General features: G+C 54.5%; 8 protein-coding genes across 8 annotated transcripts; 3 read left to right on the top strand and 5 right to left on the bottom strand.

Annotated features, from left to right (window-relative positions):
* Positions 1 to 481: 481 nt before the first annotated feature.
* Positions 482 to 3,174, bottom strand: BO94DRAFT_567906 (putative DNA repair protein Rad26). Its single transcript, XM_025614656.1, has 2 exons — positions 2,543 to 3,174; positions 482 to 2,489 (listed from the first exon to the last, which is right to left on the bottom strand). Exons 1-2 carry the CDS (start codon positions 3,020 to 3,022, stop codon positions 651 to 653), a joined length of 2,319 nt encoding a protein of 772 aa, XP_025464772.1. The 5' UTR covers positions 3,023 to 3,174; the 3' UTR covers positions 482 to 650.
* Positions 3,175 to 3,623: 449 nt separating this feature from the next.
* On the top strand, positions 3,624 to 5,166 carry cds1 (phosphatidate cytidylyltransferase; the record flags this gene model as incomplete). The annotated part of the gene is made up of 4 exons (XM_025613414.1): positions 3,624 to 3,782; positions 3,852 to 4,224; positions 4,284 to 5,077; positions 5,131 to 5,166. The coding sequence occupies 4 exons, from the start codon at positions 3,624 to 3,626 to the stop codon at positions 5,164 to 5,166; spliced, it is 1,362 nt and encodes a 453-aa protein (XP_025464771.1).
* A 1,396-nt stretch (positions 5,167 to 6,562) lies between these two features.
* On the bottom strand, positions 6,563 to 7,912 carry BO94DRAFT_471984 (putative cyclin; the record flags this gene model as incomplete). Its single annotated transcript, XM_025608410.1, has 5 exons — positions 6,563 to 6,945; positions 6,998 to 7,325; positions 7,373 to 7,501; positions 7,552 to 7,633; positions 7,695 to 7,912. 5 exons carry the CDS (start codon positions 7,910 to 7,912, stop codon positions 6,563 to 6,565), a joined length of 1,140 nt encoding a protein of 379 aa, XP_025464770.1.
* A 798-nt stretch (positions 7,913 to 8,710) lies between these two features.
* BO94DRAFT_522136 (uncharacterized protein) lies at positions 8,711 to 9,662 on the bottom strand (the record flags this gene model as incomplete). Its single annotated transcript, XM_025610168.1, has 3 exons — positions 8,711 to 9,426; positions 9,490 to 9,494; positions 9,550 to 9,662. 3 exons carry the CDS (start codon positions 9,660 to 9,662, stop codon positions 8,711 to 8,713), a joined length of 834 nt encoding a protein of 277 aa, XP_025464769.1.
* Positions 9,663 to 9,932: 270 nt separating this feature from the next.
* BO94DRAFT_537648 (putative fructosamine-3-kinase) lies at positions 9,933 to 11,287 on the bottom strand. Its single transcript, XM_025612316.1, has one exon. It carries the CDS (start codon positions 11,046 to 11,048, stop codon positions 10,110 to 10,112), a length of 939 nt encoding a protein of 312 aa, XP_025464768.1. The 5' UTR covers positions 11,049 to 11,287; the 3' UTR covers positions 9,933 to 10,109.
* On the bottom strand, positions 11,242 to 14,350 carry BO94DRAFT_178114 (armadillo repeat protein). Its single transcript, XM_025605953.1, has 2 exons — positions 12,484 to 14,350; positions 11,242 to 12,424 (listed from the first exon to the last, which is right to left on the bottom strand). Exons 1-2 carry the CDS (start codon positions 14,248 to 14,250, stop codon positions 11,435 to 11,437), a joined length of 2,757 nt encoding a protein of 918 aa, XP_025464767.1. The 5' UTR covers positions 14,251 to 14,350; the 3' UTR covers positions 11,242 to 11,434.
* Positions 14,351 to 15,912: 1,562 nt separating this feature from the next.
* On the top strand, positions 15,913 to 17,815 carry phoB (regulatory cyclin phoB; the record flags this gene model as incomplete). The annotated part of the gene is made up of 1 exon (XM_025612315.1): positions 15,913 to 17,815. A coding segment is annotated over exon 1 (1,226 nt), but the record flags the coding sequence as incomplete, so codon positions are not given.
* Positions 17,816 to 18,131: 316 nt separating this feature from the next.
* On the top strand, positions 18,132 to 19,886 carry BO94DRAFT_626496 (putative tRNA-specific adenosine-34 deaminase subunit Tad3). Its single transcript, XM_025617361.1, has 3 exons — positions 18,132 to 18,365; positions 18,413 to 18,464; positions 18,520 to 19,886. The coding sequence occupies exons 1-3, from the start codon at positions 18,269 to 18,271 to the stop codon at positions 19,808 to 19,810; spliced, it is 1,440 nt and encodes a 479-aa protein (XP_025464765.1). The 5' UTR covers positions 18,132 to 18,268; the 3' UTR covers positions 19,811 to 19,886.
* Positions 19,887 to 20,167: the final 281 nt, after the last annotated feature.

Below are 20,167 nucleotides of genomic sequence, written 5' to 3'. Positions count from 1 at the left end.
GTAGTTTCTGAGATGAATGAAGCCTTGCTTTATCTAGTGTTAGCCGGTCACTTCCAGTAATAACATAGTGGTGCAGTATGTCTCACCTATCTCTGCCTTCCCGACCTGTGTGGTTCATTCTACGTGTACGGAGTCTCCCTTGCACAACTATGTCGCTTAAGCTCCGCAAGCGCCTGCTGTCATCGTATTCTTGGATAAGACCTCGGCTCTGTCTAAGCATGAGTTGTCTTGAATGGAGGTTTCTTGCGACCAAGGGAGCTCTCAGCCATCTACTATCATCCTCTGTAGCTTCCATGTAGCTCTTTCTGATAGTGCCTTCTTTTGCTGTTCATCGTTGTCAACTCGTCAATATCTCGGTCCCATGCTGTCGGATATATGTATTTGTTGAATTGCTGATATATTCTCCACGTACTATTTCAACCTCATCGATATCGTTCAACGCGTTCCACAGGTTCTTGTTTTAGTGAAATTCGCGATAAGACAAGTAGTAACACCATCCTCTATTTCTAGTGGCTAAGGTATATAATAAAATAAACATGAAGAAGATTAAGTCGTATATCATGTCTGCTATGCTTCGTTGGTATCATCATTATTACTGGAGACCTTCCGTGTCCAAACACCAGTTGGATGCGAACATTAATGCGGTCAAATTAGTCCTCGCTTGACGGCTCCTCCTCACTCCTTTTGGCGTTTGGAAACGCCTCGAGCAGCGCTTCGGCTTCCTGGGGCGTCACAGCATCATCGAGGATCGTATGGGCCATTTCGACCGTGGCATCATCGATCCCTGCTTCTAGCACTAGCCCTTCGCTGAACGCCAGTCGTGTCAAAACCACGAGGAATTTCTGCTTCCCGCCAGGCACTCGGCACAGTTTGGACTGCAAATCCGCCTGCTCTCGATGTCGCTGGGTCACTCCGTGAACTAGACATATCAGTCCATTAACCAATGCTGCGTGGAGATCTTTCTCAGGTGGTAGGGTGTAGAGAGCGTCCAGCTCATCGTGTGCCACGCGGATTAACCGGGCCAGCGCTGTTGGGTGGGATGCCAAGATCATGCTGCCGTGCGTACTGTCGGATATCCGAGGATTGAAGGCAACGCTCGTGAGGAAGGCTAATGCTTCCTGCCGCATGCTGCAGATCTCATACGGCATGTACGGCTCCTGTCCTTCGTCCAGTAGTGGTTGCTCACTGAGAAGATTGGCGACGCGATCCACGATGTAATTTTCGATGATGTTCTGAACTTCCTCGGATTCCTGGACGGGGCCGAACGAGTCGGAGCGGATGCTAGTCGACAACAGGCTTAGCATTAGGACTATGTCATCAATGGGCTGCGAGCAATTCAGCATCGTCAGGACGAAGTCGTAGCGAATAGGCCGCCAGAGTTCAATCATATCCTGCTCCACATGTAGACGGATGCATGCCATATCATATAACAGACCTAGAACCTCTGTCGAGTCGACCAGTGGCTCTAGTTCCGACAATGGGGTCTTTCGCGCCCGGCCTAGATTTGGTCCCGAGACGGGGGAGTTGTGGAAACGGGGAACCGCATTGACTTCTGCAGAAACTTGCAAAACCGGCACCAGATGCTTGTACAAGTCGGAGTCAAGAGTTTGTAGGTCCTCGGAAATGAGGTGTTGCATAATTGACAAGAACATCGGGATAGGCTGGAAGTACTTCTCTTCCAATGCGCGCGACCACAGGGATATGATAGCGCGCGCGTATTCCACCATGTAATTTCCCAAGTCAAGGTTGTTAGTTGTCTCCAAAAGAATGGTGGACAGCATGCGCTGCGACTCTGATGGGAACGCCAGCCCAGCCATGACCTCGATGTCGGGCTTTTCATCTGACGAAGACCTGTGGTTCAAAAGACGTTTGACGATGCTCAAGTCCACAATGCCGGGAGCCTCCTTGAGTTGGGCTTGATCGGGTCCAGCATCTAGCATTGCATCGTCCGACAGATCTTCAGCATATTCGACCGGATTAGGCTCCACTTGCGGGCTGAACTGCAACGGTGTCGGGCTGTCCTGACTGAGCTGCCTTTTTCTTTTCCCCGGAACCACTGGTGTAGCGCGCTTGGAACGGGCCAACTTGCTGGGAGAGACCGCAAGAATTTCATCGTCGTCGAAGCCGTCACGGAAAGGCAAAACCTTGGTCTTTTTTGGTGTCATTGGCGGTGCTTCCTCCTTTGCTCGGCCTTTTGCCTTCAACTGATTGGCGCGCATGGACTCTTCAGCCAAGTCTTGCCTAAGAAAGGCATTTTCCGTGGCGAACATCTTGCCCTCTGCACGAGCAGCCGCGACCTCCTCCTCGTGTCTCGCTTCCTCATCCTCCAGCGCCTTTCGCAATGCTGCCAATTGGCGGTCATAGTTTGCTGTTAATTTGGCCTGGTTGGCCCGGATAATAGCGATCTCCCCGGTTTTGGTTTCAGCCATGGATTTGGCTGCAACCAGCTCTTCTGCCATTTGCTGGTGTCGTGCGGTCTCCAACGCCAGCTGTCGAGACAATCAGTATCATATGTTCTGGAATGTGATTCTCTCAGCCTTACCTTTTCACTGAGTTCTGCGTAGGCATTGTGGAGTTCGGGGAAACGCGAAGTGCCTTCTTCTTCGACCTCCATGGGGTCTGGAAGATCCCCGTAGTTATCTTCGCCTGCAGAAGCATCATTTTGCTGATGCTGAACCGAAGCAGAAAAAGTCGCAGATTGATCCAGCGCAGCATTCGGTTGAATAGGTACACCATCGTCCAGAACCTCGGCATCCAGTTCTCCTATGTCCCAAACATCGTAGTCGTTGCTCAATCCCGTATGTATACTAGCGTTGGCGGCAACTGCATCGCGATTCAGGTCGGAAAAGGTCCGTGGCGTTTTGGCCGAGTCGGTGAATGGCTGCTGCTGTTCTTTTTGCTGTTGTTGGGGGTTCTGGACCTGAGTGGCGTGATAGGCGTTCTGCTCCAATTGGAACAACGTGCTGGGAGGGATGTCGTCGAAGCCATCGTCGGAGAAGAAATCATCGTCGTTATCTTCCATGCCCTGGGATGGACGATCGCCATGAACGGAAGGTTGGGGAGAAAAGGAGGGGGAAATGGGGGTGAATGGGGTGAATGGAGGGGGATGATAAATGGGATTAATTAAGGGGAGTTTATCAAGCGGGATTGAAGAGAACTGACGTCGTGTTGGGGAGAATCCAGATCCAAGTTGCTGCCTCACGGGATCCGCTCCTCCTCGTCCTCTTCTTCCTCTTCCTCTTCTCCTCCTCTTCCTCCAACTGCTTCCCTCTCAACAGTTTCTTCCCCAACTCCCACTTTTGCACCCGTCAATCCTTATTGACTGGCCTTGCTGCAGTTCTGCTCCAGCCATTTCGTGCCTGTCCACCGCTGGTCCTCCGTCCGCAGTCCCCCGGTCGCTACTATTTCACATGAATTTTCGTTAGACGACGATCACTGCTGCTACGCCTGCGCCATTCTCGTCTCCCCTTTCCCTGCCTCACTCTTCCCTGCGTGACCCGTCTTGTCCGGTCGACCCATTCCACGCCTGTTCTCCGGTCTCGCCTTGAAAATCCACCTGCTCCCCGCCGCCACGACTCGCGAAGCCGCCGTGCTCCGTCGCCCTCCCCTGTACATATTCCGCCATGTCCAAATCGCGTCGGAACGTCAGGTTCCCCCGTCGGATGTCCAACTCGTCTGAAGGTCGGCGCATGAGCATCTCCGATGCCAGCGACATTCTCTCCGATCCCGGCAGTCCGGCCAAAGATGGCAGCGTCACGACGCCTGCCACGATCCCCGAGGAGGTGAGCCGCGAGCTTGGAGAGACCAGACCCGTTGGGATGCTCGTTGGGCAAGGCTGACATCGCGACCAGAAATCTGAGAAGCCCCAGCTGTCAGACTACGAGAAGAAGAAGCAGACCTTCATCACGCGCACGATATGGACTTTTGTGATGATCTTCGGGTTCTTCATCGCCATGTTTTCCGGCCACATCTACATCATCGGCATTGTCACCGCCATCCAGATTGTCTCGTTCAAGGAAGTTATCGCCATTGCCAACGTGCCCAGTAAGGAGAAAAATCTTCGCTTCACCAAGTCGCTGAATTGGTACTTCCTCGCTACGACCATGTACTTTTTATACGGAGAGAGCGTTATCTACTACTTCAAGCACATTCTCCTGGTGGACAAGGTGCTGTTGCCTCTAGCGACTCACCATCGGTTTATCAGCTTTACGCTCTATGTCATGGGTGAGTTCGGTCCTCTGCGCATTTGCCCCAGCTCCATAGTATGCTGACAGGTCGTCCAGGCTTCGTTTTCTTCGTCGCGTCTCTGCAGAAAGGACAGTACCGGTTCCAGTTCACTCAGTTCGCGTGGACGCATATGGCGCTCTATTTGATCGTCGTTCAGGCGCACTTTGTCATGAACAACATTCTGGAGGGCATGATCTGGTTCTTCCTTCCCGCCTCTCTCGTGATCACGAACGACATCTTTGCCTACGTCTGCGGTATCACCTTTGGTCGGACTCAGCTAATCCAGCTGTCGCCCAAGAAGACGGTCGAGGGGTTCCTTGGCGCTTGGATCTGCACTATCATCTTCGGGTATTTCATGACCAACATTCTGATGCGCTACAAGTACTTTATCTGCCCTGTTAATGATCTGGGAGCGAACGTGTTGACGGGGCTGCAATGCTCGCCCAACCCATCCTTCGTGCCCCAGCCCTACCATATCCCGGCGTGGACCGGCATGGACAAGACCTTCTATATCGAGCCCATGCAGTTCCACATCCTGGTTTTCGCGACCTTTGCCTCCCTCATCGCGCCATTCGGCGGCTTCTTCGCCTCCGGGCTCAAGCGCACCTTCAAGATCAAGGACTTTGGCGAGTCGATCCCGGGTCACGGTGGTATCACCGACCGCATGGACTGCCAGTTCATCATGGGCTTCTTCGCCTACATGTACTACCACAGCTTCATCGCCGTGTTCAAGGCGAGCGTCGGAGATGTCATTGAGGCCGCCATCAACGGTCTGACGGTTGACGAGCAGCTCGAGGTGGTGCGGGGTCTGAGCAAGTACCTCTACAACCAGGGTACTGTCTCTGAAACGGTAAGTCGAGCACCCACCCAACACTTTCCTGACCCTTCACTAATCATGCACAGATCTTGGATTGCTTGAACACCGAGCTCCGCCGGTAAAGCGAGACCATGATGACCCGTCCTTATTCCAATTATATCCGTGATGAAATGCTCACCTTCTCTCTCCTCTTTAATCGCCGGGGATCAACCGAAGCTATGAATACTATACATACACCTTTATAATCAGCTCTTCTTCAACATCCCCGGGGTGTCTGTCATAGAAGAATTCCATCTTCTCCACAGACACGACATCCCCGGAGCCTTTTGGAATTGCGCCCGTGTGCAGTTACTCTCTGCATACGTCTCTCACACGCTTGCTACTCGTATCTTCCGCCATCGCATTGGGTCATTGGTGTATACATGTTTTTTTCAGGGGTAAAAAAAAAGAGAGGGACATATAGTCAGTCAGGTCAAGAAGGGGGGTCAAGAAGGATGGGCGCGGTGGAACGGACACAAGACACATGACGTGACTGGCATCGACATGACTTGATTCCATATTGGTAGTTATAGTGTTATGTTATAGTCACTGTGTTTCTTTCTTCTTATCCTTACTCTCTAATTCCTTCCCTCCCTCCCTCCCTCCTTCCATCCTTCGTCTCAATCTGAATGTGTATTTCTCTCTTGCTCGGGTTGTGCCTTGAGTCTTTGTCTCTGTCTGTCTGTCTTATTTGGTTGATGGATTAGGAAATAGACCGCGCATTTAGTATAATGAGTAGGTAGACTGGTAGTGTATACCAAAAGAAAACATCCCATAACAAATGGTCAATTATTTATTGGCTTATAGCTGTCGCAGTTGGTAGATAGATATCCGGCCGATAATCACTTTATCTTGAGTTGGTCCAGTCTTTCTATTATTCTCTTTTCTTTGATTTGATTTGATTTCATTTATTTATTCATACTCAGAATGAAGTTGCATTATGGGTGTGGTACTAAGTGTATTGTCCGAAGTATTAATACAGTTAACTCCAGGCTCTATACGTCTTACATTTGATGAATTATATACTAGGTGTGTTGGTTGGGCAGCCTCTTCTCGTCCTGGTTTGCTGTATCTGCGTCTCCAGTGGTTTTAGCTCGGTAGCTAACGCTTTGACTTGTCTGGCTGACTGTCTGCCTGCTCCGGTTCTTTGAAATTCGTCTTGCTCTTGCTTGCAAAGAATATTCTGAGCACGAACACCCACTAACACAGTCTGGATCGGATGGAACTGCGCCCATCGAGACCGGTCCCAGATATTGTTTGTGGATGTTTCTGTGACATCAGCCGGAGCGGAGCGGAGCAGAGCAACGTCTGTTTCCATCCAGAGGTGCGTGACACACTAGGTGGGAGCTACGCTCCCTAGCTTAGACGAGACGGTGCGCTATGCAGTAGCATCTGCGGAGCGATATCCTCGCGGCTAGACCCGCTGACGCAGCACAGTTGTCTGTTGCTATGTCATCGATTGACGATCGTGGAAACGATTCATTCCTCAACTTCGTACTCTTCCATCTCGACTTTGAAGTACTCGGCTACGTGGGACTTCTCGGCATCGGCGCACTCCGGGTCCAGCATGAAGCGCACGGCACCGTCACGGCCCTTTTCGGCGGCCTTGGGACGGTCCCCGTTTGCGGCGATGGGGGTGAGGGGGTGCAACTTGACGGGGTCTTTGGCAGCTTTGTCGCCGTTTGCGGGTTTGCTTTCGCGGGGCTCCCGGGCCCAGTTGGTGTAACGGGGAAGTTTCCGGGACTCGGCTTCGGTGTTCAATGGAATGCGGACGGTGAGAAACCGGTCTGCGGGGAAATGAGGCCCGACGGATGTCTGGGCGCGGTTGTGGGTGTAGAGTTCTAGGAGGTCAAGGAGGGTTTCTTGCTCTCGATTAGCATTGAGCTTTTGCTGGAGTTGTCAGTGGAAGCTCACCCATCACTTCTTCGCGACTCGTCTTCCATTTCGCATAGTCGACACCCTTTTCCACCGCCTCGATGCGCCGATCGAGCAATCGACCCGCCAGTTCCAAGCAGCTAAACGCCATGGTGGACGTCGTCTGCTTGACGGGCGCGTACGTGCGATAAAGATCCTGGGCAATGCGATACGCCACGCTGGAGACTTCTGATTGCGATGTCAGCCCGTATTGCCGGGCGAGTTTGACTAGGGTCTTTTGCGGATGGCGTGTCCGGAAGTCGAAGCCGGACGCTTCCAGCATCAGCCTTTCCAGACCGATGATGCCTCTCGCGTGCACTTCGAAGACCTGGTTCAGTTAGTTGGTGGTTCGAATGAAGTCGGAGCGTTACTTACTGGATTGTCGGCAGCCATGTGCTCCTGCGGAGGCAGCTTGAGGTTGTACGCGGCGCAGACAATCTCGCGGGACCGCTTCAAAGTGTCCTCAATTTTGCAGGCCGTGAAGAGAGCAGCCGCAGCGGCATCCTGGACAGATCAGAATGGGTTGAAGAATTGGGAAGACTCAATGTGGGTACCATATAGTTGTACTCGTTGTCGGGATGAACGAGACGGAACTTGTGGTAGTACACCACGGCCGTGTTGAAGGTGCGGATGGGGCTAACTGGTTAGCTATTCGGATCTTTGGGTGCAGTGGGGAAACACGCGCATTGACACATACAGATAAAGAACGCGTCGGATGTTGTCCAGCCAGGTCACGCCTTGCAGGCGAAGGGATTCCTCGCGCAGAGGATTGACACCCATGGCAGCAATACATTTTTGGATGGTCTGTTCGAAGATGTACGGCTTGGCCACCTGAATGAATGACGGGTGGATGGGAGGCGGGTCTGGAATGGCAGAGTCCGGAGAGGGTGCCTCGTCCTTCTTGTCGGGGGCCATGCTGGGAGGCTGTCGAAGGTTGTAACAGCCAGAAAGGAGTGATGGAGGAGCGATGGAGACGGAATGGAATGGATGTTGGATGCTGCAGGGACAAACGGTCATTGGCGGCCAGCCCTGGGTCATGTGATGTGATGGGATGCATTTTCAGTGCAGGATGTGCTGACTAACAGACCCAGATGCATGCACAACATCACAGGCACTCACAATGATGACCTTCTAGGGATTGCAACTCCTACTACTGAAGGGCTTGGAGAGTGGTTCATCACCGACCTGCAATTCCTGAACTCACAAAGTAGACTGCCATAGGTTATAGACTAGAGTATGCAGGTTTCTGCATCACACCAAGTACTTACTAGTATTCTTTATACCCAGCTTGATGGTCAGCTACTACTATATATGTCTCCGTGCCTTCCAGTTCATCTCCAGGAACTCTAATTCCAGCGCCAGTCCACTTATAAGTCTACTGGATGCCAAAGCACACACCTCCAGGATCATGCCCAGAACATTATCCCCACTGAATCCATATAGATCTAGACCTGCCCCGTCCGTCTTCACCTCCCCCAAAATGCCCAGCCTCTATTCCGTAGTGAATCGTCAGATGAAAAGACCAATAGAAGCCATTTGCAAGGCGAGATGCCCAAGAATCGCCAAAATACACATCACCAGACAGACCAATGGGATGACGAGCGCAAGACGCGTCGACGTGACAACAGGGGTATCCTTCACAAATTTATAGTTATCAGATCTGATAGATCTAATCTATACTCCATATAAGTCAAATACATCTAGTGCGACAACTCACGGAACCCCTCTCCCCTCCCTTGTAGCCCTGGCCAACCAACTCTCTGCCAAATCATCCGCATACCGCTTATAGATAGGCAGATAGTGCTCCGTCTCACTCATTGTCTCCTTCGAGCTCCTCCGCTTCTGCACTGCAGCAAACCACTTCCTCCACTTCCCCCAAACCTCCTCATCCTCGCCGCCCTCTCCAGGGCCCGGAATACCAAGGCCCCCTTTGTACTCGTCGAACACCCAGAGCCGGAACGCCCACGGTGCGAGCACCACATCCGGGAGTGTGAACTCCTCGCCCAGAAAATAGGGCCCGGTCGGGTGGATCTCCCTCGACCATTCCTTCAGCGTGGAGAGGAAGTCCTGGCGGGCTTGGTGCAGGCCTTCGATTCCGCGCGTGGAGGGCTGGTATTGGAGAAAGCGGTGCAGGGAGGGGATGATGCGCGAGGTCATGAAGTCGTTCCAGATGCGGCACCGGGCGCGCAGGTAGGGGTCGCTTGGGAGGAGTGGGGTGTGGTCTGGGTAGGCTTCTTCGAGGTATTCTAGGATCACGGTGGACTCGTACAAGGGCTTGGAGATGTTGGTGGAGGGATCCGGGACGGCGATGGTGGGGACCAGGCCGCGGGGGTTCAAAGCGAGGAAGGAGGGTTGTTTGTGGTAGGGATTGACTTCGATGTATTGGTAAGGGATTTGCTTTTCTTCGAGGGCGAGCCAGACGCGTTGAACTAGAGAGAGGGGTTAGTGGGTGTAAGAGGGAGGGGGCTTCTCATGCCGTAAGGGTAGTATACCGAAGCTGAGAGGAGTTAGTGGAGAGTCGACGCTATGCGGAGAGATGGCGGGGAACTCACGGACAGAACCAGCCTGCATACAGCTTCAATGGCTGCTCGGCTTGGTGTCGCTCGACCAGCGCTTTGGCCGGGCCGGTGGCTTCCGGGTAAATATCCGCGTCTGGAATGGCCATTGCGTGGAGTGAGGATTAATTGAACGATTGATGGGATGGTCCGGTGGGCGGGACTGGCGGTGTTTTATAGTCTGGAGTAGTGACGGGGCGATGGTGTCATGCGATTATTAATGGCACCGCAACCCCCGCAGATACAGATACAGATACAGATGGAGATGGAGATGGAGATGGAGATGGAGATGGACATAGAGATCAAGATAAATCAATTGCTATATCAACCATGGGCAGTCGCCTGAAACGAGCACGTCAAAGACAACACACGTAGATGACATTCCATCCAAAGCCCAACATTAATTAATTACTCCCCGTACTTCCTCAGCAACTTCTGCATAATCGACACGGCCCCCGATCGGTACCCAGCACCAAAGATCGCATGGTGGTTCAGATGATGATACCTGGACTGTTAGCAATTCCCCCACGATCAACACCAGCAGACGGACACGACACTCACAGCTCGTACAACCTCACCCGGTCCTCATACTCCTCCACCGGCTCGGTCTTGGGCACGATCTTGTGATATGCGGTAAAGAATGCCGATCCAAACCCCCCAAACATCTTCATAATCCCCAGGTCATACTCGCTGTGCGCGTAGCATGCCGACGGATCGTAGACCACGTCCCCGGCCTCCTCATCATCCTTCCGACCGCTGCCCACAATGTGGCCGCGATCTGCATTCCCACTCCACAGGTCCCCATGCACCACGACAGGCGTGACGCCTTCCCCATTGCCATCCCGGTCGTAGCCTAAATGTCCATCCCCCAGCAACGTTGGGACCACCGTTCGCGCCGTCCGCTCCACCATATCCCGCAAACCAGCATCGCGCCCATTCCGGATTTCCGACGTCTCCAGAATGGTCAGCAGCCGCTCGTTGGCATAGAAATCGGCCCACGAGTCGCAAAAGCGGTTGGGCTGTCTCGTGTCCCCGCAGAACGTCGGCACAGGGAATCCGAACCGGCGGCTGCCCGTCTCAGGATCAAGCGGCGCAGGCGTCGAATGTAGCTTGCCTAGTCGCTGTGCCAATGACACGCCTCCACGGCCACTTACGCCGAGGTCTAGGAACTCGGTCGCTAGAAAGAAGCTTGTCCCGGTGCCTTCTTCCAGCGGGCCCCAGGCGAGAGCGCGCGGACAAAATCCCGGCACCGAAGTTGCGATCGCATTGAGCGATTCGTACTCCCCACGGAACATCTCCTCCGCGGCCTCACCGTCGGCAGAGGTCTTGACAAAGTATCGTCGCTCCTCTTCCCCCGATGCGTTGGGACCGGGCACCGTGGCGCGGATTGCACCGGTGCTGGTGAAGCCAGACCCCAGTCCAGCGGTGGACAGGCTGGCTTTGGCGGCATCGGGAATGGCGAGGGCACGTAGCAGCGAGGCAGGCACGGGAGCCATCGTCTCGAGTGTCACACGCGCGAAGGGAGATGGGAATAGGATCGGGGAGAAGAAAAAGGGAAGAAGGAGAAGCAGAAGAAGAAGCAGCAGCAGCAGCAGCAAGCCATTTCAGCGGCAGTCGGCCGATGACGTCGCCGGTCACGTATCTTATCGATAAGATAAGCGCTGCTTTTCAACTCCTTATTTGAATGCTGGTGGCATGAAGAAAGAATGACAATGCATACGTGCATGGGCACGTCTCGTCTACGATAGTGAGCCGACTCTTTGTACACGCCCTCAACGCCTTCCCTTTTGCCTGGATGCCAGATATCCAGTCCCAGTGCTACCCATACCTCCAAGCAAGAACCGATCGAACGAACGCACAACCAAACAGACATGCAGCACCGCTATGTGTGGGTCAAGGAGTTTACCAAATCCTGCGCCGTCCGGGTCCGTTCTCGCACGTCTAGGTCCGGGTCGTCTCCCAGGTTGGCCAACCGATCCATCACTCCCATCGCCCGCAGTCGGAACGCCCGTTCTCGACAGCCTTCCTCCTCGCTCGCGTCATCCTTGTACGTGAGGTTGATCACCACCCACACGCAGTTCGTCCGTACATCTCGATGGCTGTGGTTGAAGTAGCCCATCAGGTAGCGCAACAGGTCCCGGTGCGATACCAGGAGCTGCCGGTGCCAGGGAAGGCCGGCAGCCAGATGAATCATGACAAACGTGACTGACACCAATATCTCCGTAGGGACACTCAGAGCCCGCTGTGCCGACGCCTCCTTCCGGTGCGGAAGCTGAATCGAGCGGGGCCGGAGCTTGTCCGCCAATGCATCCAGAATCAAATCCTGCCCGAGCGTCTTGAACAGGTGCTCAATCATCTCGGATGCTCCCGGCCCACAGATGATATTGCGTAATAGGTCGAATGTCTGTTCTTGCACTGCAATGTCATCCTGCCGGGCCTGAGTCGTCTGGTCGAGATTTCCATGCAACGCCAACTTGCGCCGCCGCGTGGCGTCGGGAAGGAACATGTCCAGGCTCATCTTGGACGGTGGCATGGTGTCTGCCATCTTCATATCCTCGTCGTGTCCGGCATTCTCAATCGGGTTTAGTAGGTCCACCTGCTCTCCTGCGGAGTTGGCCCGGCCCATCCCGACCCCGCCGCCGTTGTCCATCTCCTCGTCCAGCCCTCGCTTCGCCAAGACGTTGATCGGGTCCTGCGTGATGATCTGCCTGATGTACCCGGGGCCCAACCCATCGATAATCCGAACTTTGACGTCGTTGGTCGAATTGTACGCCACATGTTTCAGCGCCCATAGTGACTCAATGCGGAGCTTTGTGCTTGGAGAATGTGCATGCTCACACAGAGTGGGGAGAACGTCCGCGGAAATGATCGCCTATGCCAGTTAGTGTATTCTCTGAAGATGGCAGGGATGGCAGGGATGGCAGGGCGAACCTCTTTCATCGGACTGAAATCCAATGCCAAGTTACAGATAACCTGCGTTGCAGCAATTTGCACCTCGATATCGGGGTGTTTAATCAAGACAAATAGGGGGGTTGCCACACCCGCGTCGATCATACTTGTCCGTAGAACACTGACTGAGCGCGTCAGCATCCGTACGGCACCACAAGCGGCCAGCAGAGTTGGTGTCGGGTTGCCATGGGTAGCGGTGTTCTTGGGGATTGTCGTGTCTGCCAGTTGATCGTCCGAGCATGGTTTCAGCGAATCAATAATGTACGGCACCACGCCATTGTCACAGACGGCTTTGCGATACTCATCCTTGAAAGGGACCAGAGCAGCCAAGGCCTTGAGAATGTTCTCACGGTATCGCATGACATGGCAGTGAACGGGCGAAAAGCCTGGGGGTCCCAGTCGACACTCTGCTGGCAAGGATTCGGGGGGACTCGAGGCACTTTCTTCACCTTCCGCAAGCCACATCGGGCGAACAACCTCTTGGACTGGGTTGTACGTTTCTTTGAGAAGCTGGGATAGCCGCTTGATGGCATTTCCGTCGGCTGCGTGTCGCTGCAGCTCGAAATCATCGATTACCAGGGTCGCAAGCACGAACGGGGCTTCTTCGCGAAGACGCTCACTTGAAGGGATCAATCCGCCGTATTGCACCCCGTCGTCCCCGGTTACTTCGTAGTCCTTGTCTAGCATGCGAATCAAGATTGGTATCAAAAGGTAGCAGAGCATCGAGACCCGTCGCTTTCTGGTCAGCCCTAGACGGAAGAGAACGGTAACCAGACGCGCCGCCATCAACCGGACCATACCACTTTCTGCACGAACGATATATAGGAGCCACGGGATGATGGGGTTTTCCTCGTCTTCGGAGGTTGGAGCATCGTAAACCGACATCGGTGCAGAAAACGATTGGCTGTGGCGGCGGTGATGAGTAGTGCTCTGGTGCCCTAGAGGCGGGAAATTGGGAGTGTTCACCGAAGACTTGTTTTGTGCTAAGGGGACGGATGGCAAGAGGTGCTCCAATGGACTCGCGCCAGCATGGCGGGGGACGGCCGATCCTGAAAGATATGTAGAACCCCATGGTCCCTTTTTAATGTCCGTTGGTGCGAATTCGGGCAGCTGCTTGGGAAACACCGTAAGTATACCCGGCGATGACAGAAAGTGTTCCGCGCGCCACTTCGAGTGCTCGATGATGACCGTAATCGCCCGAAGGATAGGTGCCAGCTTGGCTCCGGCCGGTGCAGGTGGCGGCAAAGACCCAAGAGCACCGGGCTCCTGCACATGTGCCTCTGCACCGGGGAGCACGAAGCCCTGGGCCACGATGAAAGACGCTACCTTCACAGCCAATGCATCCAAGACTCCGCACTCGGCCAACACTGCCTTATGGGTCTCCTCCGTGCACAATTTCCCGACAAGAGACGCAGCAAGTTCAATGGCTGCTTGATCATGATGGTTACCATAGTCCTGACCGAGAATTTGAACTAAGCAGCCGATGTGATCATTGGAGAAGAGTAGGTCGGCCAAGCGTGTGTCTTTGGCCGATAGCTGTCGGTTCTGTAGTGGTAACCGATCCGCGATGTTGTTTAAACTTCGGAGAATGGGGAGGACAAAGAATGAAGGACATCCAGGCGTGGAGATAATCGAGAGAAGAGAGGAGACAATGCCACTGGAGAAGATGGGAGAAAGGAAGGCCGCACCGCCTGCTCGATCATCAGTTCGTGGTCTTGGGGTCGAATACCCGATCGGCCAGAGCGTCATCTAACTACCTTGTGCCAAACTCCCCAGAATGATAACTGCCTGCAGACAAGCTTCGTCTTCCTCCGACGCAGGATAGCGAAGCTTCGAGCCCCTGCTGTGCTCCGCGGAAGCAGGACCTTTTCCGGGGCATTGCCGGGCGGCCAGGATTTTGGCTAGCACGGGAATGATGCCCCATCGGATCCAAGTCTCTTTACGTTGGTCATGACCAATTGTCTCATTCTTGAGGCCCCGGAGAGCAACTGCTTGAGCGGACGCCGAGTCTGCACTCTGAAGTTGCAGCAGGAGTGGAGGAGCCGAAGCGCGTGTCATGGTCCGAAGTCGCTGCCTCCCGCGGGAGGGCACTTGATCGATTACGTCGGAGGGTTTAAAAAGAGTAGCGCTGATCGTGGGGGAAAGGACCGAATCGAATAAAGATAGACGCGACAGGGCAATGTGTGAGACAGGTAGGTGGAAGTTTCGATGGCCGGTTGGTCAGGGAGGGGTTTCGTGCAGCCAGCTGGCCGGGAGCGATGGTCAAGGCGATGAGATGCAACAGACGTTGGAGGAGCTGGAATGAGCGAGCAATGTATCGGATCAGTACCACAAGCCACGGTAATCGGGTGCCGAGACGGTCTATTAGGCAAAACAGAACAGGGAAAGTAGGATAGGCTATGTATGTGACAAATGAGACAAATAGTAGCAGGAGTGAACTGGCGATGGAGCTCCGGACATACGCAGTCGGTCGTGATAGATAGTCCTTAGTTCGCTGCCCGGGACCGGTCTCCTACCGCTTTCGGCCGCGAGCCATCAGGTGATATCACCTGATGGCGCTGATTGCGTAGTAAGCTGACTGGGCTGACTCAGCACCTGCTGAAGGGCCGGACGCAGAGCCATCATGTGACTCAGCCCTATAGGTATTGCCATTTTGCCACTGCGCCAGACTGGGGGTTGTCTGACTGAGGTCTGTCGGTCCCCCAGAGGTACTCCATGGTATCTGTGTCCTGATGCCAACGTGGGGGATAAGTCCCTGGGAGAACGGGGAAGGGGTGCAGTGCCGGGTGTCACTGGGAGCTGCCGGGGAGTTGGAGAGAAGTTGGAGTACCTGGCAACGGCGGCAATGGCACACTCCTATGGAGTACCCGGTATCGCATGATCAATAAATAGCAGGTGACCCGGGAAAGGGATGCGGCAAGGAAGGGATCCCTGATTCAGGAGACAGAGGAGTACTTGCACTGCAGAAGGGAGGTATAGGACTACATCCCGAAGGGGTAACTTATGGCCGCCTCATCGTCTCTGGGATCGATAGAGCGAGAATAAATCGATAGGTCTGTGTCACCGTCACCTGAGGACTACCTATGTGACTATACCCCAGGCAGTTCCAATCTAGACTCCGCCTTCCGGATCCATACATCGTATTCCGTCCTCCGTACTGGACTTACCCGTGGCCTTGACATTTGTCTCAGCGATTCAGCGTCCACGCAGTAATCTATCGTTTTACGGGACATGCGCTAGACAAGGGAGGCGTAATCCCGCTGGCGCTAGGCCAAGATTGGCGCACCCAGCGGGGATTCCCATTGGTGAATGGGGCCCGTTCCCTGCTTTGTTCCCTGCGTATAATACCGCCCCGTACCGCCCCATACTCGGGCCGGACGAGTGAGAAAAATTTCTCCAATTGTTCCCCTCCTCGTGTCGGATTTCCCTGGATCGGCGTCATGGTTATATGATAATTCTCGCTACTTCCTGCTCACTTCTTGACGGTCTTCTTAATTCTCCTCCTCCTCCTCCTCCTCTTCCACCACCTGCTCCCCCTTCCTCCCCCGCCTTCAGCCTCCTTCCTCCTCGAAGAGCTGATTCCACCTCCCCCCCGCAGATCACGATGCGTCTGTGCACGCCACCTTCACCCCTCGCAGCAGCACAAGGTTCCGCAGCGTCTGCCAGCTCCGTTGCACGTCGTTCAGTCGTGCGCCCACGTGGTGGCCTCGTTGGGCGGAAATGCTAGTTTCGTCGCCTTCGCCGTCCGCCGCCCTGCGACCTTCCCCCTCCTCTCCGACCACCACCACCACCACCTCTCATTCCCTTGCTCATTCTCATCACTCCCACTCTCACCCTAATTCTCATCCCCAACCCCCTCTCCCCCCCTCCTCCTCCACCTCGTCGTCTTCCCCCTTCGCTACACACTCTCGGCATCCTCCGCCTCAGCATTATGAGCCCCCCGGGCCCGCTTCTGCTGCTGCTGCTTCCAACCCCCGTTTTGAACCACAATCCTCCCGTCTGGCCATCGAAGAGCTTCGATCGGCCCTGAATCGGCACACCGTTGGCTCCTCGCCCCCCGGGCCCTCAGGGGATTTCTCTCGCGGTCGCATGTCCGCTGGGCTGACCTCTGGGGGCGGAAGTAGCACCACGTCTCATCCGCCTGCTGACGCCGCCATTCCCGCCTCCAATCCCACGCACCCTTCTCTAGATCGTCCTACCAATAACGTGTCCGCCGCTGCCGTCCCTGCATCCTCCTCCGTTCCCGCTCCGGGTGCCCATTCAACGTTTACCTCCTCGATGCCTGCCCCGAATAGCGCCGGCTCCGGGTCCAACAAGCGTAACAGCCCCAACGACCTTCCTGCCGGCGATGCGCGGGTAGCGGGTCTGGGCCACGCCGACCTCGAAGGCTCTCAGACGAAACGAATGCGACCGGAGAAGCCCGAGGTCAAGTTGCTGCCGCAACGTTACGAGCTGGCCGATTCTCGAGATATTGTGGTGTTGATATCTAGTATGCTGATGGAGCTGATACGATTCAACGATAAAATCCCTTTGAACCAAGGCCGTCTAACTCGCTTCCACTCGCGGTCGCCGCCACGGATTTCGGTACAAGACTACCTACAGCGACTTACCACCCACGCCACGTTGTCGCCCCCAATTCTCTTGAGCATGGTGTACTATATTGACCGACTCTGCACGCTGTATCCGGCCTTCACCGTGTCCAGTCTGACAATCCATCGATTCCTCATTGCGAGTGCCACGGTGGCCAGCAAGGGACTGAGTGACAGCTTTTGGACCAACAAAACATACGCTCGGGTGGGCGGTATCACCATGACGGAGCTGGCTCTACTGGAACTGGAATTTCTGTTCCGCGTGGAGTGGCGCATTGTCCCCGAACCTGAAGTACTTGTAGACTATTACAAAAGTCTAGCCGAACGATGTGATGGGTATGCGATCGAGCGTGATAGTTGATCCACCTCCGATTCGACATCTGCAGAGCCTGCGAGCCACCCGAAGATTTAGATTGCTTGCATATATTTCTGGGCTTGGACGGCGCGAGCTAGGGATTATCTGGAGGTTGTGGGAACCCCGATGTGTTTGTACCAGTACATATAACACACATACACGGACATGGAGTTGATATTGTTTCTGCATAGTTTGATGGCGAGGAGCGATCGATATCCTTACGGCTGGTGTTTCTTGCCTTTTTTTTCCCTCTCGCTGTCTCCTACCCTCTTTTTTCTTGTTGTCATTTTCCTTCCTGCTTTTTGAGTTTTTCTTGTCTTCAACTTTCCGGCCTCTTACCACTAGTATACACCCTGTACAGAATCCACTCATACATGAAATACTTTACATCTCGGACGATAGATGGATGCATGGCCCACTTGGCAGCGGGATCCGCTCCGGTCATGCGATGTAATTAATATTAGTATTTACGGAGTACTCCGGCCTCTCTAGTCTCAGTCTCTACCATTTTCTTAGCCGTGAAGAATGACGTCGACACTTTCCCGGGGCTAGTCTGGATTCAGCCTGCGCATTAGGGCATAGGTCTTAGGGTACAGGGTCCGCTGCCTCGACAGCGGCGAAGTTATTCGAAGTTATTCCCGACTTCCCTCGGCCCAGATGGCAATTGTTGATATCCGCAGAACTCACCCCGCCACTGGAAGCATGTCGTGACAGACCCCTCCTCACAGTCTCATCATCCGATTACTGCTCCTTCTCCCATTGCCCCTCCCCATCCGCAACCCCGCCATACAAAGACAACTCCCCTCGCTGGACCCCGAAGTAAATGGACGCAGAAGAGATCCTTCGTGGGATCAAGCCCCTCGTGGGCCAAGTGACCGCGATCCGAACCGTCCAGGAAACGCGCCCCCGCGAAGACTATGGTGCGTCTTTCACACTCGGATCCCCTGTGGTCACTAACATCTCCCAGCCGATGCCTACGTCACGGAAGTCAATGTCAAATGCGCTTCCAAGGTGATCAAGTGAGTCCGCATATTCCCCATCCCTCTCCTTCGTCAATCCGTTCTAATAATCCAGAGCCCTGGATTCGTCCTTCCCCCGCGACTCACCCCAATCATTGAGTCACCTCCGCCGTTTCGCGAAACACAACCAAGTCCCCGAGCATCTTCGCTCAACCCTCCTCCGCGAGGGCTCCTCCCCAGCGCAGACCATCTTCGTCCTGATCTACCCCCCTCTCCCTGATATCGACGCCCTCCAGAATGTCCTCTCACCATTCGCACCTCCAGACCACCCCGCAGGCAACAAACTCGTCTTCCACACCGTCCGCATTCCCCTCCAACCGCCCCTCACCACTGTCCAAGCCGAGGCATGGTCGAATACCATGTGGCCCGTCGTCTTTAACCCGTCCGCTCCCCGGGCCATGATCGCCCCGCCCCCGCATATCCTGAGCCGCGCCCGCGACTTCATCCAGCCCAAGGCAGGCCGGTATCTAGCTCTAGCACAAAGGGTAGCCGAGGAGGCAGAACAATCGGGTCTAGGCAGGAGCGTGGGCGCAGTCGTCGTGGACCCAGATCTCGAGGCCCAGCTCGACGACGAAGAATCCGACATCCACTGGTCAGATGCGGTGGTCGCAGTCGCAGGTGACGGGAGGTACTCTCGCGCCCCTGTACCAGAGCCGGGCCCGAACCCGGTCAGCCAGATCTACGACCCTGACCACGAGGGCGGACCCGAGCTCCACGCACTGATGCGCGTCGTCGAATTGATCGCCAGCAAGCGCCGCGAAGACCGCCCGGGATCATCATCCACCGGCCGGCCGTGCCTGAACCATCTCGAGACCTACTTCCTTTCCCAGTCCGACGTGACCCGCTCCGACGACGATGACTCAAAGGACCCCTCCCCCGTACCAGAAAAATATCAGAAAACCGAGACCTCCTCGCACGCGATCCACAAACAGCCCGAGTCCGCAGAGGACGATACCCCCACCACGGCTCGCATCCGCCCCCGCTCACAGGGCGGCTACCTATGCACCGATCTGGACGTGTATCTGACCAACGAGCCATGCATCTGCTGCTGCATGGGCCTGCTTCTCTCGCGGTTCCGCGCCGTGATCTATCCCCGTAACGGACGGATGGTATCGGGAGGGTTGGCATCAGAACCCGTCGTTAAGCCAGTACCCGTGGAGAAAGAAGAAGGAGAAGGAGAAGTAACCACTGCCGCAGAAAACCAGGAACCTACCCCAGACGATACCCAACCCCAGAGGGAATACTACGGTCTACACTGGCGCAAGGAGCTGAACTGGCGTGCTCTTGGGTTCGAGTTCGTCGAGGAGACGGAGAAATCTGCGGAGGGGGTCGCATTCCATGCATAGTTAAAATCTAGATACACACATACCATGCAGCACGTCCATAAAGCAAGGTATAGAGCAAATCACCCCAGTCATCTTGAAATGATCCAGTCAGTAATCAGACAATTCATCAATTAATTGAATAATAGACAATCAGTAGACAATCTAGTCATTCATCTGTCTGTCTTGATACACTCCGGCCAGCAGGTTGATTGAGAATTGGATCAAGTGCTAACAGGTACTGGAATATAATATGGAGGGAATACCATAGTTTGACTATTAAGCGCACCTTACCAAATACTGTTTTCGGTGCTGGATGAAAGAGTAGAGGATAGATAGATACACGATGAACAGTTCCTACTTTTGTGTACGCATTACAAT

This window comes from Aspergillus sclerotioniger, assembly GCF_003184525.1.
Source record: "Aspergillus sclerotioniger CBS 115572 chromosome Unknown BO94scaffold_24, whole genome shotgun sequence".
Taxonomy (NCBI): Eukaryota; Fungi; Ascomycota; class Eurotiomycetes; order Eurotiales; family Aspergillaceae; genus Aspergillus; species Aspergillus sclerotioniger.
This window is presented reverse-complemented; position numbering and strand designations above follow the sequence as displayed.